The 19,873-nt window shown below is 38.8% G+C and overlaps 1 protein-coding gene across 2 annotated transcripts in view; it reads left to right on the plus strand.

Moving 5' to 3' along the window:
* SLC39A12 (solute carrier family 39 member 12) overlaps positions 1–19,873 on the plus strand; it is a 70,612-nt gene that overhangs the window by 28,762 nt on the left and 21,977 nt on the right. The window contains exons 7-12 of one of the 2 annotated variants that reach the window (XM_067705762.1): positions 2,964–3,136; positions 5,807–5,959; positions 8,925–9,032; positions 11,653–11,719; positions 15,822–15,980; positions 18,215–18,402. In XM_067705762.1, the coding sequence (XP_067561863.1) occupies positions 2,964–3,136; positions 5,807–5,959; positions 8,925–9,032; positions 11,653–11,719; positions 15,822–15,980; positions 18,215–18,402 (848 nt within the window). Of the gene's footprint in view, positions 1–2,963; positions 3,137–5,806; positions 5,960–8,921; positions 9,033–11,652; positions 11,720–15,821; positions 15,981–18,214; positions 18,403–19,873 lie in introns of both variants that reach the window. The other variant, XM_067705675.1, reaches the window with a different exon arrangement.

Raw genomic sequence — 19,873 nt, forward strand, 5'->3', positions numbered from 1 at the left:
TGGCCTAAAAACATCTATGATGGATAGTAAAAATATGACATTTAACTATATTAAAAATATTACTGGGCTTCCCTGGTGGCGCAGTGGTTGAGAGTCCGCCTGCCGATGCAGGGGACGCGGGTTCGTGCCCCAGTCCGGGAATATCCCACATGCCACAGAGCGGCTGGGCCCGTGAGCCATGGCCGCTGAGCCTGCGCGTCCGGAGCCTGTGCTCCGCAACGGGACAGGCCACGACAGTGAGAGGCCCGCGTACCGCAAAAAAAAAAAAAAAAAAATTACCATTGATCTGAGGGCCTTACATATTTTTCAGAACTGCTTTTCTTTCTCTTTGAGGTAGTCTGCAATGCCCATCATAGCAGAATTGTTCAGTTACTTATTTCTAACTCACAATGGATCCTACATCGAGTGATTCATTTGAAGATTGTGAACAAAAACATGCCAGGTCCATATATCTAAAACTCCACGTTCACTGAGAGGAAAAAAAGCTTCATTAAAAGTGAGCAGCTAAATAATTCAACACCTTGTGGTCAGCGATGGCTCAAAAATGGATCTGTATAACCAGACACCTCCCTGGCACGGGGTCTGGTTATACAGGCCAATTGGAAACAGGGTTTTGGACTGAAGATCCATGAAAAAAGCTTAATTCCCTTTTTAATTAACTTCTAGACCCTTCTAGGAAATAGTCTTCCTGAGAAAAATCCAAACAAGTCATACTCACTAAAGAACCTAGAAAAACAGCACCGTCCTCAATTTAAAATGTTGCATCATATAACTAAAGAGAAAGGTTTGTGTTGTTGGCCTTTTGAAATTACAGGAATGTAAGACGTTAAAGAGAGGACGACACAGGGAGACGTTATTAAGAACACAGTGTTCAGCATGCTGAAACGCAACCCCTAAGCACCACCTTCAATTGAATTTCCAGGAAAGAATGCTATGGCCGTGTAGAAATCGTTTCAGACCTGTTCAGAGAAGCTGCTCAGGATTGGTTAAGAATTTAGTTGGTAGGTCCAGTTCTGTTGTAAGGATGGGAAAGATTTATATCAAATCTGACTCCAGTCAAGAAAGATTTACAAGCTCCCAAGGAATGAAACATCCTTTCTCTTCCAAAACTGCACTGTAGCTGCCCTCAGGACAATGGGGAGAGTAGAAGAATTAAAGAACTTGAAACTTTGCCTTTTGCCTGGGAAATGTCAGCCCCTAATTTGTCCTTGTTGAGTTCCTGACATTTTCTTATCTTTTGTAGCCACCATAAAAATGTGGCAACTTTGAACTTTATTAGGCACCCAGGTGCTCACGTTAAACTTCAAATGTCTTTAATTTATCTGTTAGTCAAGAAGAATCTCTTTCCCACTGAGAGTCTGTTTGTGGAAGAATGGGATGTGAAACTTGGTTAAATATCTCTAGGGATTTTTTAACAACATAGTATTAAATTAGAGGAAAATAAAACCTCTAGGCAGGTGTATGATCATTCCAGACTATTGCTGTTATTTTTGTTTAATGTCGTAAAAAATACATGCACTTTACCATCTCAATAAGTGTACGGTTCGGTAGTATTTTCACATTGCTCTGCAACAGATCTCTAGAAATGCCTCGTCTTGCAAAACTGAAACTCTGTATCTGTTGAACAACAGCCGTTTTATAGATTTCCCTAGCAGCGAAGGAGTAGCGGCGAGAGTGGGAAAACTCACAGCAAAGGAGTAGCAGTGAGAGTGGGAAAAATCAAAGTGTGAAAGTTTTTTGCCTCCCCTGAGTACACCACCAACTTTATTTTAATGTTCGATCTCTGTATAATTTAGAGCTTGTAATTCGATAAGGGTCCTCTTCACATCCCAGGCCTATTGTCATCTTACCAGCTAGTGTCATTAACATGACGTACTGTGGAGAATGACTGTCCCAGAAAAGTACAAGAATGATGAGGGTGCAACATCTTCAATTATAACACCTTTTAAGATGGTAATTTATTAAAATCCACAATGGGCTTTAAGTGCAATAGTATGATAGCTGAAATTGTTTGATTTTTTTATCTATCTGTGGTCACGAAAGGAAATGATAGTTTAATTTTGTAATTACCTACCTTCCTTGTTTACAAACCATTTGGCCTGACATTAGTAACTTCTAATTTGAAACAGAGTATTCGCTCTGGATACCTGCAACCAGAGGAAAATGGTGTGCGAATACTCTTTATTCCCAAATCATATGTACTTGACTCTGAAAGCCATTTCTTTCTCTTAATCTTTCTCTTTCTTCCTTTACCCTTTTATTTCTTCTCCCCTCCTACATATTTGTTTCTGTTTGAATAATTGTAAAAAAAATTGCACTTTCTGAACATTTAAAAAATCTAGAAGCATAGAAATACAGAATAAATTTTAGGGGTTATAAAAACTTATTGCAATAATCCAAAAGGTAGGCTGTCCAAATTTATATTATCATCCATTACACATTGACTGATCTGTTTTTACCAATACAATCGCTCGTTTTAGTCAGAGAATAATAAACACTTCTGACATTACAAATAATTTTGAGAAGTTTTGTGAGAAAGTACTCATGTTGTCCACAAATATTGATCTACAGTGGCCCAAACTATATGCTCCTTCTGTAACCTTGCTTCCTTGCCTTCGAAATGTTGAAATGAAATGACAAATATTACCAGTGTCTGTCAATAGAGGTTGTAGTTTAAAGTGAGAGAAATTATTTTCTTTGGGGGTAGGAGGTAAGCTAGCTCCTTGCTTGCTAGGGTGATTTTTTCATAAGGGGTAGTCAGGATAACTTCAAAGCAATGGAATAATTTGGAGAAATTCTTTTCCTTACAAATTAAAGCCTTGAAACCTTTTACCCAATAGAGCACTCACAAAACAATTTTGTATCCCTGTCGGTTATAGTATAGGCTGGATTCTTCTAGCATGTTCACTGGCAGAGGCCCTCGTAGGGGCTCTGACTGTTTTGCAATCTCCTTTTTGGCTCAGAATATGGCTACAGCACCATGGCAGTGACGTTGCTCACGCTGGGCTCCATGCTCGGGACGACCCTGACCCTTTTCCACTGCTGCGAGGAGAGCTATCGGCTCATTTTACAGCTGTTTGTGGGTCTGGCTGTTGGGACACTTTCTGGGGATGCTCTGTTCCATCTGATTCCTCAGGTAAGTGGCTATTTTCCATTTCAGATGGAGTGTTTCTAATTTCTCTTTACTTTGTGCCACTGGAGGTGTTTATGCAGAATTTCACAGTGACGTGGATGCGTAGATACAGTGGCCAGTGTTTTCTGTGATGATCAGTGTTATTTCCCCAAAACCCTTGTAGGAGAAAAGAGATGATTAATCATTAGATCCACCAGGTTATTCCTACTTCTGAAATTTAAAAATACGTGATCAGATATGGATTCCTATTAACAGAAATTCAGGAAGTGTACGTATCTATAAATAAAAACGAATGGGCTATAAGATGTACTGGTTTTTCTCCGTTGGCCCCCAACCCCTCATCAGATCCATGCTCTGCTCTTCTCTGCCCCTGAAGATTGCACCCCCTCAGCTCCCTGCAGGCTGGATTGTTGTTTGAGTTCCCCCAGCGGGTGAACAACAGAAAAGCCAGGGCAGGAGGAGAGAGTGGCAGGGGTATCTCTTCCCCACTCCCTCCCTCCAGCACTAGCTCTAGAAGCGGCTGATTACCGGCAGTAATACACCTCCTGCAGGAGGCCTCCTCCCTAACTTCATCTCCCATGGAGCTTCAGTAATTGAGCTTCAGTTCTTTCCAACCTTTGCCCTTTGCCCTTTCAGCCCTAAGAGTGATAATGGTTCCCTGGGGTTGCCGGTTTCCGGGTGTCTCATTATCCCTCGTTCATACCCTTGACACCTGCCCACACCTCTGTCATAGCTCCACCATTAACCTCTCTTCGTTTGAACCATCAAAATGAATTTCTCTTTTCTTGCCCAACTATTAGCATCTAGACTTCCTTTAAGAAACATGCAATCTCCAGGAAGCTGGCTCTTTGCTGAAGTTTTCAGAGGCTCTTTATTTGTCAGAGATGAAAGGATTAGAACCAGAGATGCAGACGAGTTCAGGGAGAAGGGTCTGCAGGTGAGGTTACGTATTCCTCCTGAAATCTCTCATGATGGGTAATGCTGAGCCAATGATTTCCCCCACGTCTCACAAAGTCTGAGATGTTAAAGTTTTCCACAAGCCTCTAGCAATTTCCTGCAGGGTCCCTCTTGTTGCTTAGAGGCTCAAAAATTATTACGTGTTCTGAAAATTGCAAAGTGAGCATTGGAGAAATGAAACAAACCATTATTAGTTTTAATTTCCCTTATAATCTAATTTTCAGGAAATATTTCAGGGCTTACTGGCTTGAGGCGGTGGCCGAAGCCTGTTGCTAGGTCACTGCAGTGGGTGCAGAGCTGTTCATTGCCCAGGATCCTGGGAAATAGCAACAGGATCTTAAGGCTGCCTGGGTCTCCCCGAGTGGGAGAGTACACAGCCCAAGGCAGCAGGGGTGGACGTTGGGGGGAGTGGGACTGTCCACCGGCCCTACAGAGACATATTTACAGAGGGGAACTTAGCTGGGTTTCACTTAGAAGGCAGTTGCTTTACTTGAGGAAAGAGAGGAGGACATAAGTTATTGGGAAGAGGAAGATAGATGCCGTACAGGTGTGGTGGAAGGCTAGAAAAATCAGTGGTTCCTGAATGTGATGCGCGGCAAGTGTTTAAAGGTCTGCACAGAAATGAGAAAAATCCCACTGTCACGATTTCCTCTTTTAACTAGCTGCATTGATTCAACTTGAAGATGTACATTTTATTCTGAGATTGTGAGGTTTCCCTCTGTTTTCTTTTCTGACATGACAACGTCCTCTGTTTTGTGACATCATGGTAATTCCAAATATTAGGTGCCTGTCCTTTTAAGTCTTTACCAAAAGAAAAAGTGGACTAACCTGTATACATCTTTAGTTATGTCCATACACTCAATGTGTTTATGGAGATCCGTACATGTACTCACACACGTGTACATATGTATCTCTATGCATATGTACATAAATACCTATACACTACTTACATGAACATATACACATATAATTTTTTTCTTTTCTAAATTTAATGGTTAGTAATATCCTAGATATGGAAACCACAATATTTCCCAAACTGTCTTCTCCTGGGGAGGGAATATGATACATTCTGATTTACTAGCTCACAAGAAATCATGAGGTCAACAAATGGATGAGACAAGCAGTGGGATGAGTCAACTAGAGGAAAATTCCTAATGCTTTTCTAGTATCCTTTTGTGTCCCAGAGAGCTGACAGTATTGCTGGGCATACAGGTGCGCTCAATGGAAAAAAGTCCTTCAGGTGGATTTCTTACTTATTTGAACATTTATTAAAAGTTTTCTTTAATTGCTATGGGGCATGGGGAGAAGAAACCCTGGATGAAATGTATCTTTATATTTGTTTTGGATATAAAACATATTGATTTGTTATAAAGCATTGCTGTGCAAATTGGGATGGATTGAACTGGAAAAAAATTCAGCTAAAGGACTGAGAATGTGTGAAAATTTAGGCCACTTGCTGAAATAAGCTTAGGCTTTAGTCTGCTCATTAGCAGCAGCTTTTCAAAGCTCTCCTTTCTTTTTTCACATCTTATTTGGCCCTGATTAAATCATATAGTGGAAGTATTCATACATCTAAAAGCAAACTGGGCTTTGAATGAATTCAGGTGTTGTCATGGGGTTGCCCAGAATGGAAATTGAATATATTTTCAACAGTGGACCTACTAAATAATATTTAAGTCATCAGAAGTTCTTTCTTTCCATCTCTTTTCTTTTTAGGTTCTTGGTTTACATGAGCAGGAAGCCTCGGAGTCTGGACATTTCCATGAACACAAGGGCCACATTTGGAAACTGTTGGGATTAATAGGAGGCATCCATGGATTTTTCTTAATAGAAAAATGTTTTCTTCTTCTTGTATCACCAAGTGCCGAGGTATAGTTTAAATTTTATTGATCTTTTATGTTAGGGCTTCATGATATTTGTCTTTTATTTCAGAAATACTTGTTCAGAAGTAATTAACATCTTCATGAGGTTGTCTATTGAAGGCATGCGACTCCGATTTCTAGGACACACGGATCATTCTGACTGAGAGCTCCCCTATAAGCATGGTTATTAATGTTTCACACATCTGTTGCTGGCCCATTACTATACTTATGACAGCCTCCTTTTTGACCTCCCTGGCTAGTTTAGAAACAGGAGAATATTTCACATCTGAGAATGAAGGGGTTTAAAGGCCTAGCTACCAATCTGTGTTTTGGGTATCTTTCTTAACCCAAAGCAAATTAACAGGCAAACAAAAACTTTGAAAATTCCGGAAATTATGCATCATTTCTATCTTAAGGACATTTAAAATTATGCGAACAAGAAGCTCAGGAGTGGGAATTCCAGCAAATCTTTTTTTCAGCTTGATTAATTGCTTTCATTGTGCCCGCGTTTGATCAGTTTCTACATATATGATGAGATGTAAAGTGCAGTGTGGCTTACTTCTAGATTTTGTTTCTTTTCGCTCTCATATATTACCCTATAAGAAAATAGATGAACAGTTTTGTGGGATAGTTAAAAACATAAATGCTGGTAAACAAACAAAAAACTCCGGGAGACTAAAATAAACTTTCCCTACAAAGTCCTGCGATTCTGCAGTCTTCATGGTTTTCTACTTATTCCCTGACTTTCTTCCCATTCACATACTATAAAATGCTTGTACTCAGGGCAAACACTACTATCTTTTAAAAGACTTTTAAACAAACATTTAAACAAGCAAACACTACTATCTTTTTTTTTTTTACTCAGAAAACAGTCTTTATTAATTTCTATTAATTAGGTATTGTAGGTATAAGCAGAAGCAATATATGTTATAGTCATTTTCCTTGAGTAACTGATGCTACTGGTATTTTTTTTTAAACTTCTTTATTGGAGTATAATTGCTTTACAATGGTGTGTTTCTGCTTTATAACAAAGTGAATCAGTTATACACATACATATGTCCCCATATCTCTTCCCTCTTGCGTCTCTCTCCCTCCCACCCTCCCTATCCCACCCTTCTAGGCGGTCACAAAGCACCGAGCTGATCTCCCTGTGCTATGCGGCTGCTTGCCACTAGCTAGCTATTTTACATTTAGTAGCGTATATATGTCCATGCTACTCTCTCACTTTGTCCCAGCTTACCCTTCCCCCTCCCCATATCCTCAAGTCCATTCTCTAGTAGGTCTGTGTCTTTATTCCCGTCTTGCCCCTAGGTTCTTCATGACCATTTTTTTCTTTTTTTTAGATTCCATTTATATGTGTTAGCATACGGTGTTTGTTTTTCTCTTTCTGACTTACTTCACTCTGTATGACAGACTCTAGGTCCATCCACCTCACTACAAATAACTCAATTTCGTTTCTTTTTATGGCTGACTAATATTCCACGGTATATATGTGCCGCATCTTCTTTATCCATTCATCTGTTGATGGACACTTAGGCTGCTTCCATGTCCTGGCTATTGTAGATAGAGCTGCAATGAACATTTTGGTATACTATCTTTTAAAAGTCTTTTAAAAGACTACTGTCTTTCAAAATATCAGCACTTGTTGTTTATTATCCTCCCTAAATTTATTCTAAAATTCTATTTCATGCATCAAAAGTAAGGTGGTTTATGGATGGATAGAAGGATGGTAGATAGATAGATGGGTGATAAAATAGGTGTAATAAAATGTCAATGGTAGGATCTAGGGAGTGAATATCTGAGTGTTGACATCACAGTTCTTTTAGCTTTTTTGTATATTTGAAACTTTTCACGATAAATAGATTTTAAACAAAATTCTGTAGAAATTTTTTCTGTTTTAATGAATCAGGGTTGTTCTTTGGCCTGGGGCCCAAGCTAGGGTACTATAGTAATTCAGGAATTAGGAATGACAGTTTCAATCCTAACTCTTTCTTAAAAACTTAGGAATCCCACTTTCTCTAAAAATTTAGGAACTGAACCTCCACAAAAGGAGTTCTAATCTACATAAGCATTGAAGACAATAATAAGATCGCCATTTATACACAATAGACTAGCATTCATGGACTGGGAAAACTAATTCAGAAAGCCAACATATCAACTTATGCTTAATAATTAGAAATGTAACCAGGTGGAAATGAGTGAAATAAGCTCTGAACATTCAAAAATTGTATTTTTTTCAGATGGTCCTTGGACTTGTCAGGGAACTTAAAATGAGCTTTAAGAACATAATTTTAAGATTCATGGTATTGTGTAAAAGAAAAGGAGTGTGAATATTTTAGAAGCTACAAGTACTTTAATTGGTGAATATCTTTCTGGAGATATTCATTTAGTAGTTACAGGGTACAGTACAGTTTCGATGATCATCCTTTTGGTATCTCCATCAGAAAGGACTCACAATTTCATTTTGCAGTAAATAAAAAGACAATATAAAATTACCACCGTTCATGCCTTTGTAAATCATGACTAGAATTTTTGAGGTTGCATTCTTTTTTTTAATTGAAGAATAATTGATTTACAATGTTGTGTTAATTTCTGCTGTACAGCAAAGTGACTCAGTTATACATATATGTTTTTTCATATTCTTTTCCATTATGATTTGTCACAGGATACTGAATATAGTTCCCTGTGCTATACAGTAGGACCTCGTTGTTTATCCATACTATATATATTAGTTTGCATCTGCTACCCCCAAATTTGCAGTTGCATTCTTAAACCATTTAGACTATGCATGATGTTTTAGGGCAGTCATTTTAGCAAGTATTTATCCTGATGAAATTCTCCTAGTACCCTTTTGTTGTCATCCACCCCTTTGGCCAATAAGCAAAATGTTAAATAGAACTGTGGAATTGACAGAGGCTACACCTGTGTTCTTCTGGCTTCAGCACTAATTTTAAACCATCCTCATCCAGCAGGGCATGTCACTGGTTAATGGGCATATGGGACATTCCAGCCATCTTGCGTTCAACACTGAATTAAGTGACCAGTCAGGCAGAGGCAAATCTGCTTCAACTATCCAGTTGGTAGGTTACTGACCTGAAGTATTCTACTGATTTGATTACCTTCCTTCCTTTATTCCTTGATAAATAGATGAGACTCTGTAGGCTGGATAAGTATTAATAGAATCCACTCTTGATTTGCCTATTCTTGATCATGATAAATCCTATTTGGAAAACTTTGCCAAACACCTGAAAGCTGTTTTCAAGGGTAAAATGCATTTTCCACAGATTCAAGTCACTGCTCTCTGCACCTCTTTGAAACACACGTGGATCAGATTGACATAATAAACATATCCTTAATCACTCCCTTTACAAGTTTTCATAAACCAGCTGACCTTGAGGTTTCTCCAGTCTGAGAAATCCTTAGTCATGACTAGGTGAGGCCAAATAAATGTTGAGCAAGGAGTTAGTTAGAGGACCTAAGAGTGGAGGGTTCATTTTGTAATGTAGGAGAGAAGTGATTCTGTCCAAGGAGATGTCTCATAGTAAGTGCCTTCTGTTACACTGAGTTTTCCACAACAGAGATCTTCCGTGTGAGTTCTCAAAACACAACCTCCAATCAGGTTCAAAACAATATTCCCATTTTAATTCTTAAAGTCATAAATAAAGGGACCAGAAAAATATGAAAATATATAACATAGTTAGAAAACGTGCCTCCTATAACCGTGGCCTTGGGGGAGGGGGTTACAGTTCAAGAGTAGATTCCTGAGTAGAGAGAAGTAAGCTATTCCTGACACATTAACCGGGCAAAATACAAGTCTGGCAGTAGATTGCAGAGCTAGAGCTAACTCAAGGATGTGAACAAAAAATATGTCTTTACAAAAGCCTTATTGTGTTTATTGTTTAGATACGTCACATGTGGTTTGAAAGAAGATAACTTCAGGCTGAGATTAGTTTTTAAATCACTTTAATGCTGACCTCATTTCTTCTGTGTGAATGAAGGGTCCAGAGCCCCAAGATACAAGCACATCTCGGATGTTAACTCAATGAGTTTAGAACGATTTGACTACTCTAGCTCACTAATAATATACTCACCATTTCTTTTGTTATTTAAGCTGCAAGATCAACCTAAAGAGAAATAGAAATAATTTGAACTTTTAGGATTGTTTGATGGGTCCAATTTCCTGGTTTTTTGTTGTTTTTTTTTTAGTTATTTCTGAGATATACATTTTGAATTTCCTGGTTTTTTGTGTTTTTTTTTTGCGGTTCGCGGGCCTCTCACTGTTGTGGCCTCTCCCGTTGCGGAGCACAGGCTCCGGACTCACAGGCTCAGCGGCCATGGCTCACGGGCCCAGCTGCTCCGCGGCATGTGGGATCTTCCCGGACCGGGGCACGAACCCGTGTCCCCTGCATCAGCAGGCGGACTCTCAACCACTGCGCCACCAGGGAAGCCCCGAATTTCCTGGTTTTTAAGGAAATTTTTCAAGGAAGAGGAACTCACAGATCTTTCCAGTCATCAAAGGAGTTTTAGATATTTGCCTCTAAATTCCTTTACATACTGTGACGATATATAGCTTTTTGGGAAAAAAAATCCTGGAATAAATATCTGAACTCCTGCCTTTTAATAGTCTTTTGATCTTAATCAGGCTTTGATATAACATAATTTTTTAAAAACCCCACATTTTTCTTTTGTTTCTAGATCCACCAATTTCAGGCAAGAGGCCTGTCTACCTCTTCTAATCCGTATCCTTCAGATCCTACCTTCTCAGCCATCCTTCTCCAAAAATAGCCTATCGTTACATCTTTTGAATAACTGCTGTTATTCTAACACGTGAATGTTAAGTTTACTTTCTCTGTTTACATTAAATAAAAAGAGGCCTATGTCTCACATTACATTTGTCTCAAAGTTTCCACAATTTGGGGTGATAGGAATATGCTTCTAAAAGGACATGTTCCATAGACAGATAAGAAGTATTCTTTTCACACAATAGAACAGGAATCTTAGGCCTAGGGAGGGAAGGTGTCTGTCCTGAAATTGAACCACGAGTCAGTCTCTGAAATAAAATCGTATCATCTCAACTTGTAGAAGTCAGTTCCAAAATCTCACCTACCTGTCATGTGAAAGGATGAAAAATCTTCTAAAATTGTATTCTTTTGTAAGTTTGTTGATCTCCTTTCTCAGTCAGCAAGTTGTTGTTTTTTTTTTCCTGACTGGAAACACCACAGAAACAGCATCTTACGCTACGATGAATGAAATGAAGTGTTGGGTTTGCAATGGTTTCTTCTCCACAATCTACTTAAAGATCAGAAGAAATTCTAGATCCACAGTCTACTTACTGTACAGGAGCAGGGCCAACTGAGGTCAAGAATCAAGAATCATTTTTTTTTTCCTACGGCTTGGGTTTCATAAAGGCTTCCATAATTTAATAATGAATTACAGACTGTCTAAGTAGCCTCTAGCTCTCTATGGAAGACTCTGAGCTATGTGAGAGTGCTATTTCCATCTACATGTAGATAGTGGGAAAAACATGCTTGCAGACTCTTGGCTCTGCCTTCTGTGTTTGTCTATGAAATTGAAAAGTTCTGATGTACTCCGGAGGATCAGAATGTCTTTTGATAATCAACGTAACTCTTCATGTTTCATTTTTCGATAAAATGATGACTATTGCTTATCATTCATATTTTATTTTTTAATTTAAAATAGAAAGGCCCGGAAGATGCACAGGCAGCTGAAATTCCTATACGCAGTCTGAACGCCCCCAGCAGAAAATGTGAGTACCAATTTTAAAAATCCAAACATTAAATATAGGAAGTGCCATAGAAAGAGGTTGTATCTGTTTTGAAATAAATATGTGAAAACCATGTAAATTTCATATTGGGTACGTATTTCATTATTAAAATTTTGCAATGAAATTTTTAATAAGGGCTCATTCCTATCAGTCTTTGAAACCTACTACACATTAATATCAGTGTTACTTCATTCTTTAAAAATGTTTTCCCCAATGGCTTAAAACTGATCCTCTGGAAACTTCGATTAGTGTAAATACTTACGTGGTTATCAAGGCTCGTTTAAAATCCTGCTTACCTGATGATTTGAGCCTTTTACTTCCCGTGAAGCCTGGAGACAGTACTGTTTTTTTTGTCTTCTATCACAGTGTACTGATAATTCATCACAAATGTCTATCTCATTTATGATATTGTCGTTAACATGGTGGAGTTCAAATCAGTGCTATCTCGTTATTCACATCTTATGCTATAACTCATTTGTTTGTATAATTTGCATCCAGTCGTCTTCTTTCTATGATATTCCCTATTTCTGAATTTGATTAGCCAATTTTGGTCAGGACTTTATTCCCTTGTGCTCATGCTTCTGAATGATTCTTAGAACTTTTCTTTTTTAAAAGGTCTGTGTTGGTTTTCATCAGTTGCTCCTGAATCTTTGCCCCATTTTTCTCACTGATATTACTCTTTTGTAAACACACTTCTCAATAGTTTAATGTTAAGCAGTCATGATTAGTTATGCCCATCCTATCAGAATAAGTTAGTTACCTGAGAAGAAAGAGAGGTATTTATTGAATACTTATTATATGCCAGGCAGAATGCTAAACACATTCTGGATTATCTCATTTAATGAGATCTGGATTATCTCATTTAATCCTCTTAACACTTTACTGAAGTAAGAATAATTAATATTCAAATTACACAAATGAAGAGACCAGTCATTAGAGAGGGTAAGTCACTGCCCAGGACTACATAGCTACTAAACTCTAGCATTGAGGAACTAAGAAATGCTAATGCAGCAACAATTTCCTTGTGATCATTCATTCAGGCATGCATCCCTGTATTTTTTCACATTCTTTCATTCATTTAAGAAATGTTAGGGCTTCTTGGGTGGTGCAGTGGTTAAGAACCCACCTGCCAATGCAGGGGACGTGGGTTCGAGCCCTGGTCCAGGAAGATCCCATATGCCACGGAGCAGCTAGGCCCGTGCGCCACAACTACTGAGCCTGTGCTCTAGAGCCCGCGAACCACAACTACTGAAGCCCACGCACCTAGAGCCAGTGCTCCGCAGCAAGAGAAGCCACCGCAATGAGAAGTCCGTGCACCACAATGAAGAGTAGCCGGCTCGCCGCAACTAGAGAAAGCCCACGCACGGCGGCGAAGACCCAACGCAGCCAAAAATAATAAATAAATAAAATAAATGAATTATAAAAAATGTTTGAGGATGTTTTAGGCACTGTGGTTGCACGGGGGAATAAAATTAGGAATGGTCTTTATCCTTAGGTTGCAATGTGGTTGAGGATATAAATGCTAATAAGAACAAACAAGGTGGTAACAATCACTGTTCTGAATGTGTTTGATGTTTTCACGCCTGTAATTTATTTATATGATTCAAAATATGTAATTACGTAGTCTGTCCAATTCTTTTTTCAGGACATTGGTAGTGATATTTTTCCTTGTAAATACTTAGTTCCAGGAGAAACTGGACCTAGAAGGTATATCAGAGACATTTCTTTGTATTTGTTTTTAGAAGAAAGGAAGTGGAAAGAAGGCTACACCTAGTCAAATTAGGAGCAGAGAGTGGCTGTAATAATGGAAGTGGGAGTAATAATGATGGTCTTAGTCAAATATTTTGTAGACCTGATATCTTTCTACTTCAGATATCCATCTTGGCGTACGGAATGATTAGTGAACAAATCCAGATTCAATTATGCAGCTGCCCTTTTTGCCAGGGACATATTGAATTAGCTTCAAATATTTGATTACTTGTTTCATATTACCTCACTGGTGGAACTCAGGATGTGAAAGTCCTATCCACAGTCTGATTTAAATAAACGAAAAGCAGCACGATACAAGATCCAGCCTGGGTATTACCATGGAAAACCTCTGCTAAGTCAGAAATGTGGAACTCGAAATGACTTCCATGTACCGAAGGAAAGGTGGAATATTATTGATAGTTCTGTAATGAGTACATTGATTTGCCAGTGAACGCTTGTCTTACCTTCCACTGAGTAATGTTTCAGTTGTCCTAACATGCACAATGTGCTTGCTCCTTGTCGTTTATATGCAAATATGTGTATTTGCCTTGCGGCTTGTTACATGGCCATGATCTGACATTTAGAAACCCATCATCAGAGATAACAAAATAATAGGCAACAAAAATAGGCTGCAGTGTTTCTTGGCAAAGTATAAATTGGGTAAAGGTTTTCCATCCAAATATATGCCGTTAATATCAAAACTGTATGTAGGCATACGCACAGGCACGGATTGGAAATCACAATTTATTTGTATGCTGCAGTGTTGTCACATGGATTACTTTAAATTATTTGATTTTATTTCCACAAAAAAGAGCTTTACTTCCGAAAATTGGCAGGAACAGCTGAGTGACCTGTTTGCATTTTTAGGCTCAGAGAGCTTCCAGGCGATGCCAATAAGAACTCTCTGAATTCAATACTTTGATATTTATTCTGTATTTTTATGACTGTTGCTTAAAATCTTCTCATTTTTGTTGAAGGATGAAATGAATTAGGAAACCACCAGAATGAGAGAACTGAGTCTCACCGCGATGGTTCTAAATAAAGCATGATTTTGAGATGTAAAGTGCATGGCATGTCTTTCCAACACAGGCAGTACACTTAGCTCCTGGCTGGTAGTCTGGGCTAGATCTGCTGTTTACTGAAGTTCCTTATTTCACAGTGTGGGCTATGAAACAAGTCAAATCATATCCCCCCAGTAAACCATATTACAGTGCAGTCCCTCCACAGTCTTAGACCAGGTAACAGAAACCAGAAGGTAACCTCTTCCTATTTTTATTGAGCGTCCAGTTATTAGAATATTGTGGGCAGTTCTCATAGTAACAATAGCAACTCCTAACACCTGTCACACAGTATACATCAACTGAGTAATTAGACTACAGCAATTGATCTTAATGGCTGTTCTTATCAAATGGTATACCTAGGTAGTTCACTGTCAGGATATGTGTTATCCCTGGAATACTTTTTGTATTTGTTAATGGTTCCAACCCATAATACTAATATACAGTTTTAGGTTTTTGAAAACAGAAATTCTGTCCGTCAAAAGCTTGAACCCAACTGTGATCTAATTATTTCATTAATTAAACCCATTATGGTCCAGTTTATTTCATTGGCTGTCTACTAATCAGATAACGTATATAATGTAATAGAAGCGCATGAAGACAGCTTCTCTTTATTTCATCCAACGTCTAGTTGGTCTAGTCGGAAAGACAGAACATTCAGTGAATGTTCCAAAGCTAACTTTGGGATCGGAAGGGATGGAAGCGGTTCTGCCGTGGTCACATTTGGGGAGTGAAGGAGGCAGTAGGGGAGGGTGGTTAGCACCAACCAGAAAGGGGAACGATCACAGAGTGGCAAGAGGTTGACAGTTGACTCCAGGAGACTGACACGAGGGGCAGTCTGACTCAGGGGACAGTTTCAGAAAATAGACTCCATTTTAATGGCATTCTGCCCCGAGGGTCTTAAATTATTTAAAAATGCTTCACAAAAGACATTATGTGGAAAGGTCATCGAATGCATTTTGGAAAGTTGTAACAGTGTTATTTTTATCTTCTCTTGGCACAGCTGAACAGGAGGATAGAAGAGCGAATGCCCTAACATCTCATAATTAGTCAGACCCATTAGAAAAATGGTGACCATAAATCCGTGTGTCATATCGGTTGCCGTGTTCACATCTCTGGTCGTGACCTATTTTGAAAGCTGAGACAAAGTGGAGTTACTCAATCTGGTGCAATTTAAGAATGTCGAGGCTAGAGGGGAAAGTTGATCGTAACTGAAGGATTCCATGAACTATGTAGTGCTTTGTTAATGCTTCTTACACCTTTTTTTGGTTCTTTAGGCAAAACCATTAGCTTGTTAGCAATAATGATCCTGGTTGGGGACAGCCTGCATAATTTTGCAGATGGCCTAGTCATAGGAGCAGCCTTCTCATCTTCTTCCGAGTCAGGAGTGACCACAACAATTGCTATCTTGTGTCATGAAATTCCCCACGAAATGGGTAAGTCTGACAGTAGAATCACTCTTCCTGCTTGCTGAGAAAATCATAATATATTTCTAGCCATTGGTTTACTAGGCTTCTTTTTCCAACACATGATTGAAAGATGAATACTTTCTGTTCATAATTTATTTAAACCATCAAAAGCAAAGAACTAGAAAAAAAAATTCCTGTACCTCAAGATAGAATTCAATTAGACCCATTTATGATATTTCCTGGATCCAGAAGTGACTCTTTTTGGATTCTGGAGAATTCTATATGGGAAACAGTCATTAAAGGTGGGGGGAAGGGATAAATTAGGAGGTTGGGATTAAGATATACACACTACTATATATAAAATAGATAATCTACAAGGACCTACTGTATAGCACAGGGAACTCTGCTCAATACTCTGTAATAACCTATATGGGAAAAGAATCTAAAAATCAATGGATGGGGCTTCCCTGGTGGCGCGGTGGTTGAGAGTCCACCTGCCGATGCAGGGGACGCAGGTTCGTGCCCCAGTCCGGGAAGATCCCACATGCCACAGAGCGGCTGGGCCTGTGAGCCATGGCCGCTGAGCCTGCGCGTCCAGAGCCTGTGCTCCGCAGCGGGAGAGGCCACAGCAGTGAGAGGCCCACATACCGCAAAAAACAAACAATGGATGTATGTACGTGTATGACTGAACCACTTTGCTGTACAACTGAAACTAACACAGCATTGTAAATCAACTATACCCCAATACAAAATAAAAATTAAATTAAAATACTGGCATAATAAAAAGATTCTTTAATTTTTTTAAAAAAAACTTCAGCAAAAACTTTAAAATCTGCATATTAAATTTGGGAAAAACATTAATAGGAGAACTTTTGATCCATTATGTCAGCAAACAGGCCAGTGAGATAAAATAACATTTAAATTAAAGCCAAACCATGGTTTCATCAACCTGATTTACACAAAACGTCTAAAGCCAAGTGTAACATTGAAATGACAGGCGTATGGTATCAGATTCATGTAAGACCCTTTTTCTGGATAATCTTACTAACCCATGTAATTCAAATCCTGCCTCCCAGGAACCAAGAGGAGACGGAGTAGACATTTCTGAAACAGGTCCAGAAGGAGGAGAGGCTGGTCCCAGGCACATGTGTGCCCTAGAGAGAGGGCTCTTGTCAGTCACTCTTATCTCACTTTGACATTTACATTGCCCACTTGGGCCACCCCTGACCTCTTGGGTTCTGTGTCTATTGCCCAAAGTCCTGTCACTGATCATCACTGACCCATTCCTCTCTAAGGAGTTTATCCAAGGTCCTTCCTGAATCCGTTAAGACATACCTGGTCTGGGGGCCATATTGTATGGTCCTATTTTAGCTACTATGATAAAACCCAACAGAGGAGGGTGACAGTCTGCGACAGGCCAGCGAAAATGTCTGAAGACCTGTTCATAGGATTAATTACGCAGTAGAACTAGGAAACTGAGTCCCCAGGCTGTCTCTTTTTAAAAATTTTTTATTGAAGTCTAGTTGATTTACAATGTTGTGTCAATTTCTGCTGCATAGCAAACTGACTCAGTTATACACATATAGACATTCTTCTCTATATTCTTTTCCATTATGTCTCTTTATTGAACTTCAACCTCTTCTCAATCCCAAAACTAAGAAATAGAGCCTCTCAGATTACAAGATCATTCTTCTTTTGGAGGAAAAGTGTAGAGGGAATAAGGTCGTTTTTCTATAATTAAGGCAGTAAAACATTTTCTAAAGGAAAAGTTTGTTTTCCTAACCAACTTTTGCCATGATTTAAAAATCTCCTTAAGTCATTTTCTCTTTCTCCATAGCAGTTCCTGCCTAAGTAAAAAAAGAAAAGCCTATATAATGTTTACTGCCTTGGGATTTTGCCTGGCAAGTTTCCAGGTAAAAAGCTTTAGAAATCCCAGGGCAGCAAGTACTTCATTTTGCATTTGTCTCAGTTGAATATGTCACAGGACATTAGGAAGTAGAGAGTATGTCACAGTTCTCTCTGTATATACTATCTTCCAGAGCAGTGAAAGGAACAGAACTCTTGAAATGTGACTTCCTAAAGTATAATGAGTTAGGCTATAAATCCTAGAGAAATATAAGAAAGTGTTTTATTAACTGATCATTCAGTGTTACTTATAAAATTGGCCCCAGTTGCTGAAATTTGAAACAGATAGCACACGAGTTGAACAAAGGCATCATCCGTTAAATGATAATTCTAGTTTCTTTTCCCTTAAATTTCAGGAGACTTTGCTGTGCTCTTAAGCTCTGGACTTCCTATTAAGATTGCCATCCTGATGAATTTTATAAGTGCTTTAACTGCCTTCGTAGGACTGTATATTGGGCTCTCGGTATCCGCGGATCCATGTATTCAAAACTGGATCTTAACAATTACCGCTGGGATGTTCTTATATTTATCCTTGGTGGAAATGGTAAGCTTTGTGGTTTTTCTATTTTGTTTTTCCAAACACTAGAAATGCAAAACAGAGGAAAAGCAGCAAAACGGAAGGGTCGATGGGGAGAAGAGAAGAAGGATATAGACAAAAGTATAAAAGAGTAGGGAAATAGTCTGTGCAATCCAAGAAGGTAAGTGGTAGGCAGAAGAAACATAATTTGAGATTCAGAGAATATTGACATTCTTTTAACTGAAATTAAGTGGAATGATTGAAACCTTTATAATTGTCAAAAAGGGATTGTCATTTCATTCTGCTCCAGCTTTGCATCTATAAAAGACGCCTATACTTCCAGCTGAAAAGTTGTTAAACAGCCAGCCATTTTGCTTATACATTAGAAAATATTTCAACTGAATTTGTCATTAAATTAAAGAGCTCTTTGGCTTAATGAACCAACCCTATCTTTAAGTTGCCAAAGTGCTATCATGCTGGTGAAATGAGAAAGATGATTATAGTATTGAGTCTCTAAAATTGCAATATATTTTTCCTGAAGAGGTCCTTGCTGACATTAATGGTTAACTCAATCATCACGTTTCATCCCCTAGAATCTGAATTGAACCTGGGAAATTTCACATTTTTTTTTTTTTTTGCCTCTTAAGTTCTGTTCTCTGCAAGATAAACCAGTTTTTTAAGGTCACCTTCTATTAGATTGTTTACAACTTACATGTCTTAAGAGAAAAGTCATAATGATTTTCCTGTCTCATGGGCGGGAATAAGGCAAATTAAAATGGCATAAATTAACAAAAGAAATATATATTTTTAAAATCACCCATTTTTTAAAAGAAGTCTTTATTGAATTTGTTACAGTATTGCTTCTGTTTTATGGTTTGGTTTTTTTGGCCACAAGGCATGTGGAATCTTAGCTCCCCAACCAGGGAACGAACCCGCACCCCCTGCATTGGAAGGCGAAGTCTTAACCACTGGACCGCCAGGGAAGTCCCAACACAAGAAAGATTTAAGACTTAAAATCAATAGAAAGCCAATCTGATCAGAAATAAAACATGTGATTACATGCATCCTGGAGCAGAAACGTAAAATAAACAATCTTGAAGGTCATATGTGGAACGGGGCCATTGGGGTTGACTAGTGATTTGGCAGAAACCTGCGATTGTCCTGGAAGTAAGTAAAGAGACTGTTTCATAAGGGAAAAAATCTGGAAGGCAGGACCCTGGGCTTATACAACCAGAAGAGTGCATTCTATAAGCAGAATTCAAGAAGGGGACTCTTCAAGTAAAACCACCATCTTAAACTGCGCTGTGGGGACTTCCCTGGCGGTCCAGTGGTGAGGACTCCACCCTTCTGCTGGGGCTTGGGTGGGGAGGCACGGGTTCAATCCCTGGTCAGGGAACTAAGATCCCCTATGCCTGTTGGGGCACAGCCAAAAAAAAAAAAAGAAAAACCCACTGCAAATGCTTCTGAATTTTTGGTGGTCTGTCTTTCTTTTTTTTTC

The sequence above is a fragment of the Pseudorca crassidens genome, chromosome 1, assembly GCF_039906515.1.
Source record: "Pseudorca crassidens isolate mPseCra1 chromosome 1, mPseCra1.hap1, whole genome shotgun sequence".
In the NCBI taxonomy this organism is placed as follows: domain Eukaryota; kingdom Metazoa; phylum Chordata; class Mammalia; order Artiodactyla; family Delphinidae; genus Pseudorca; species Pseudorca crassidens.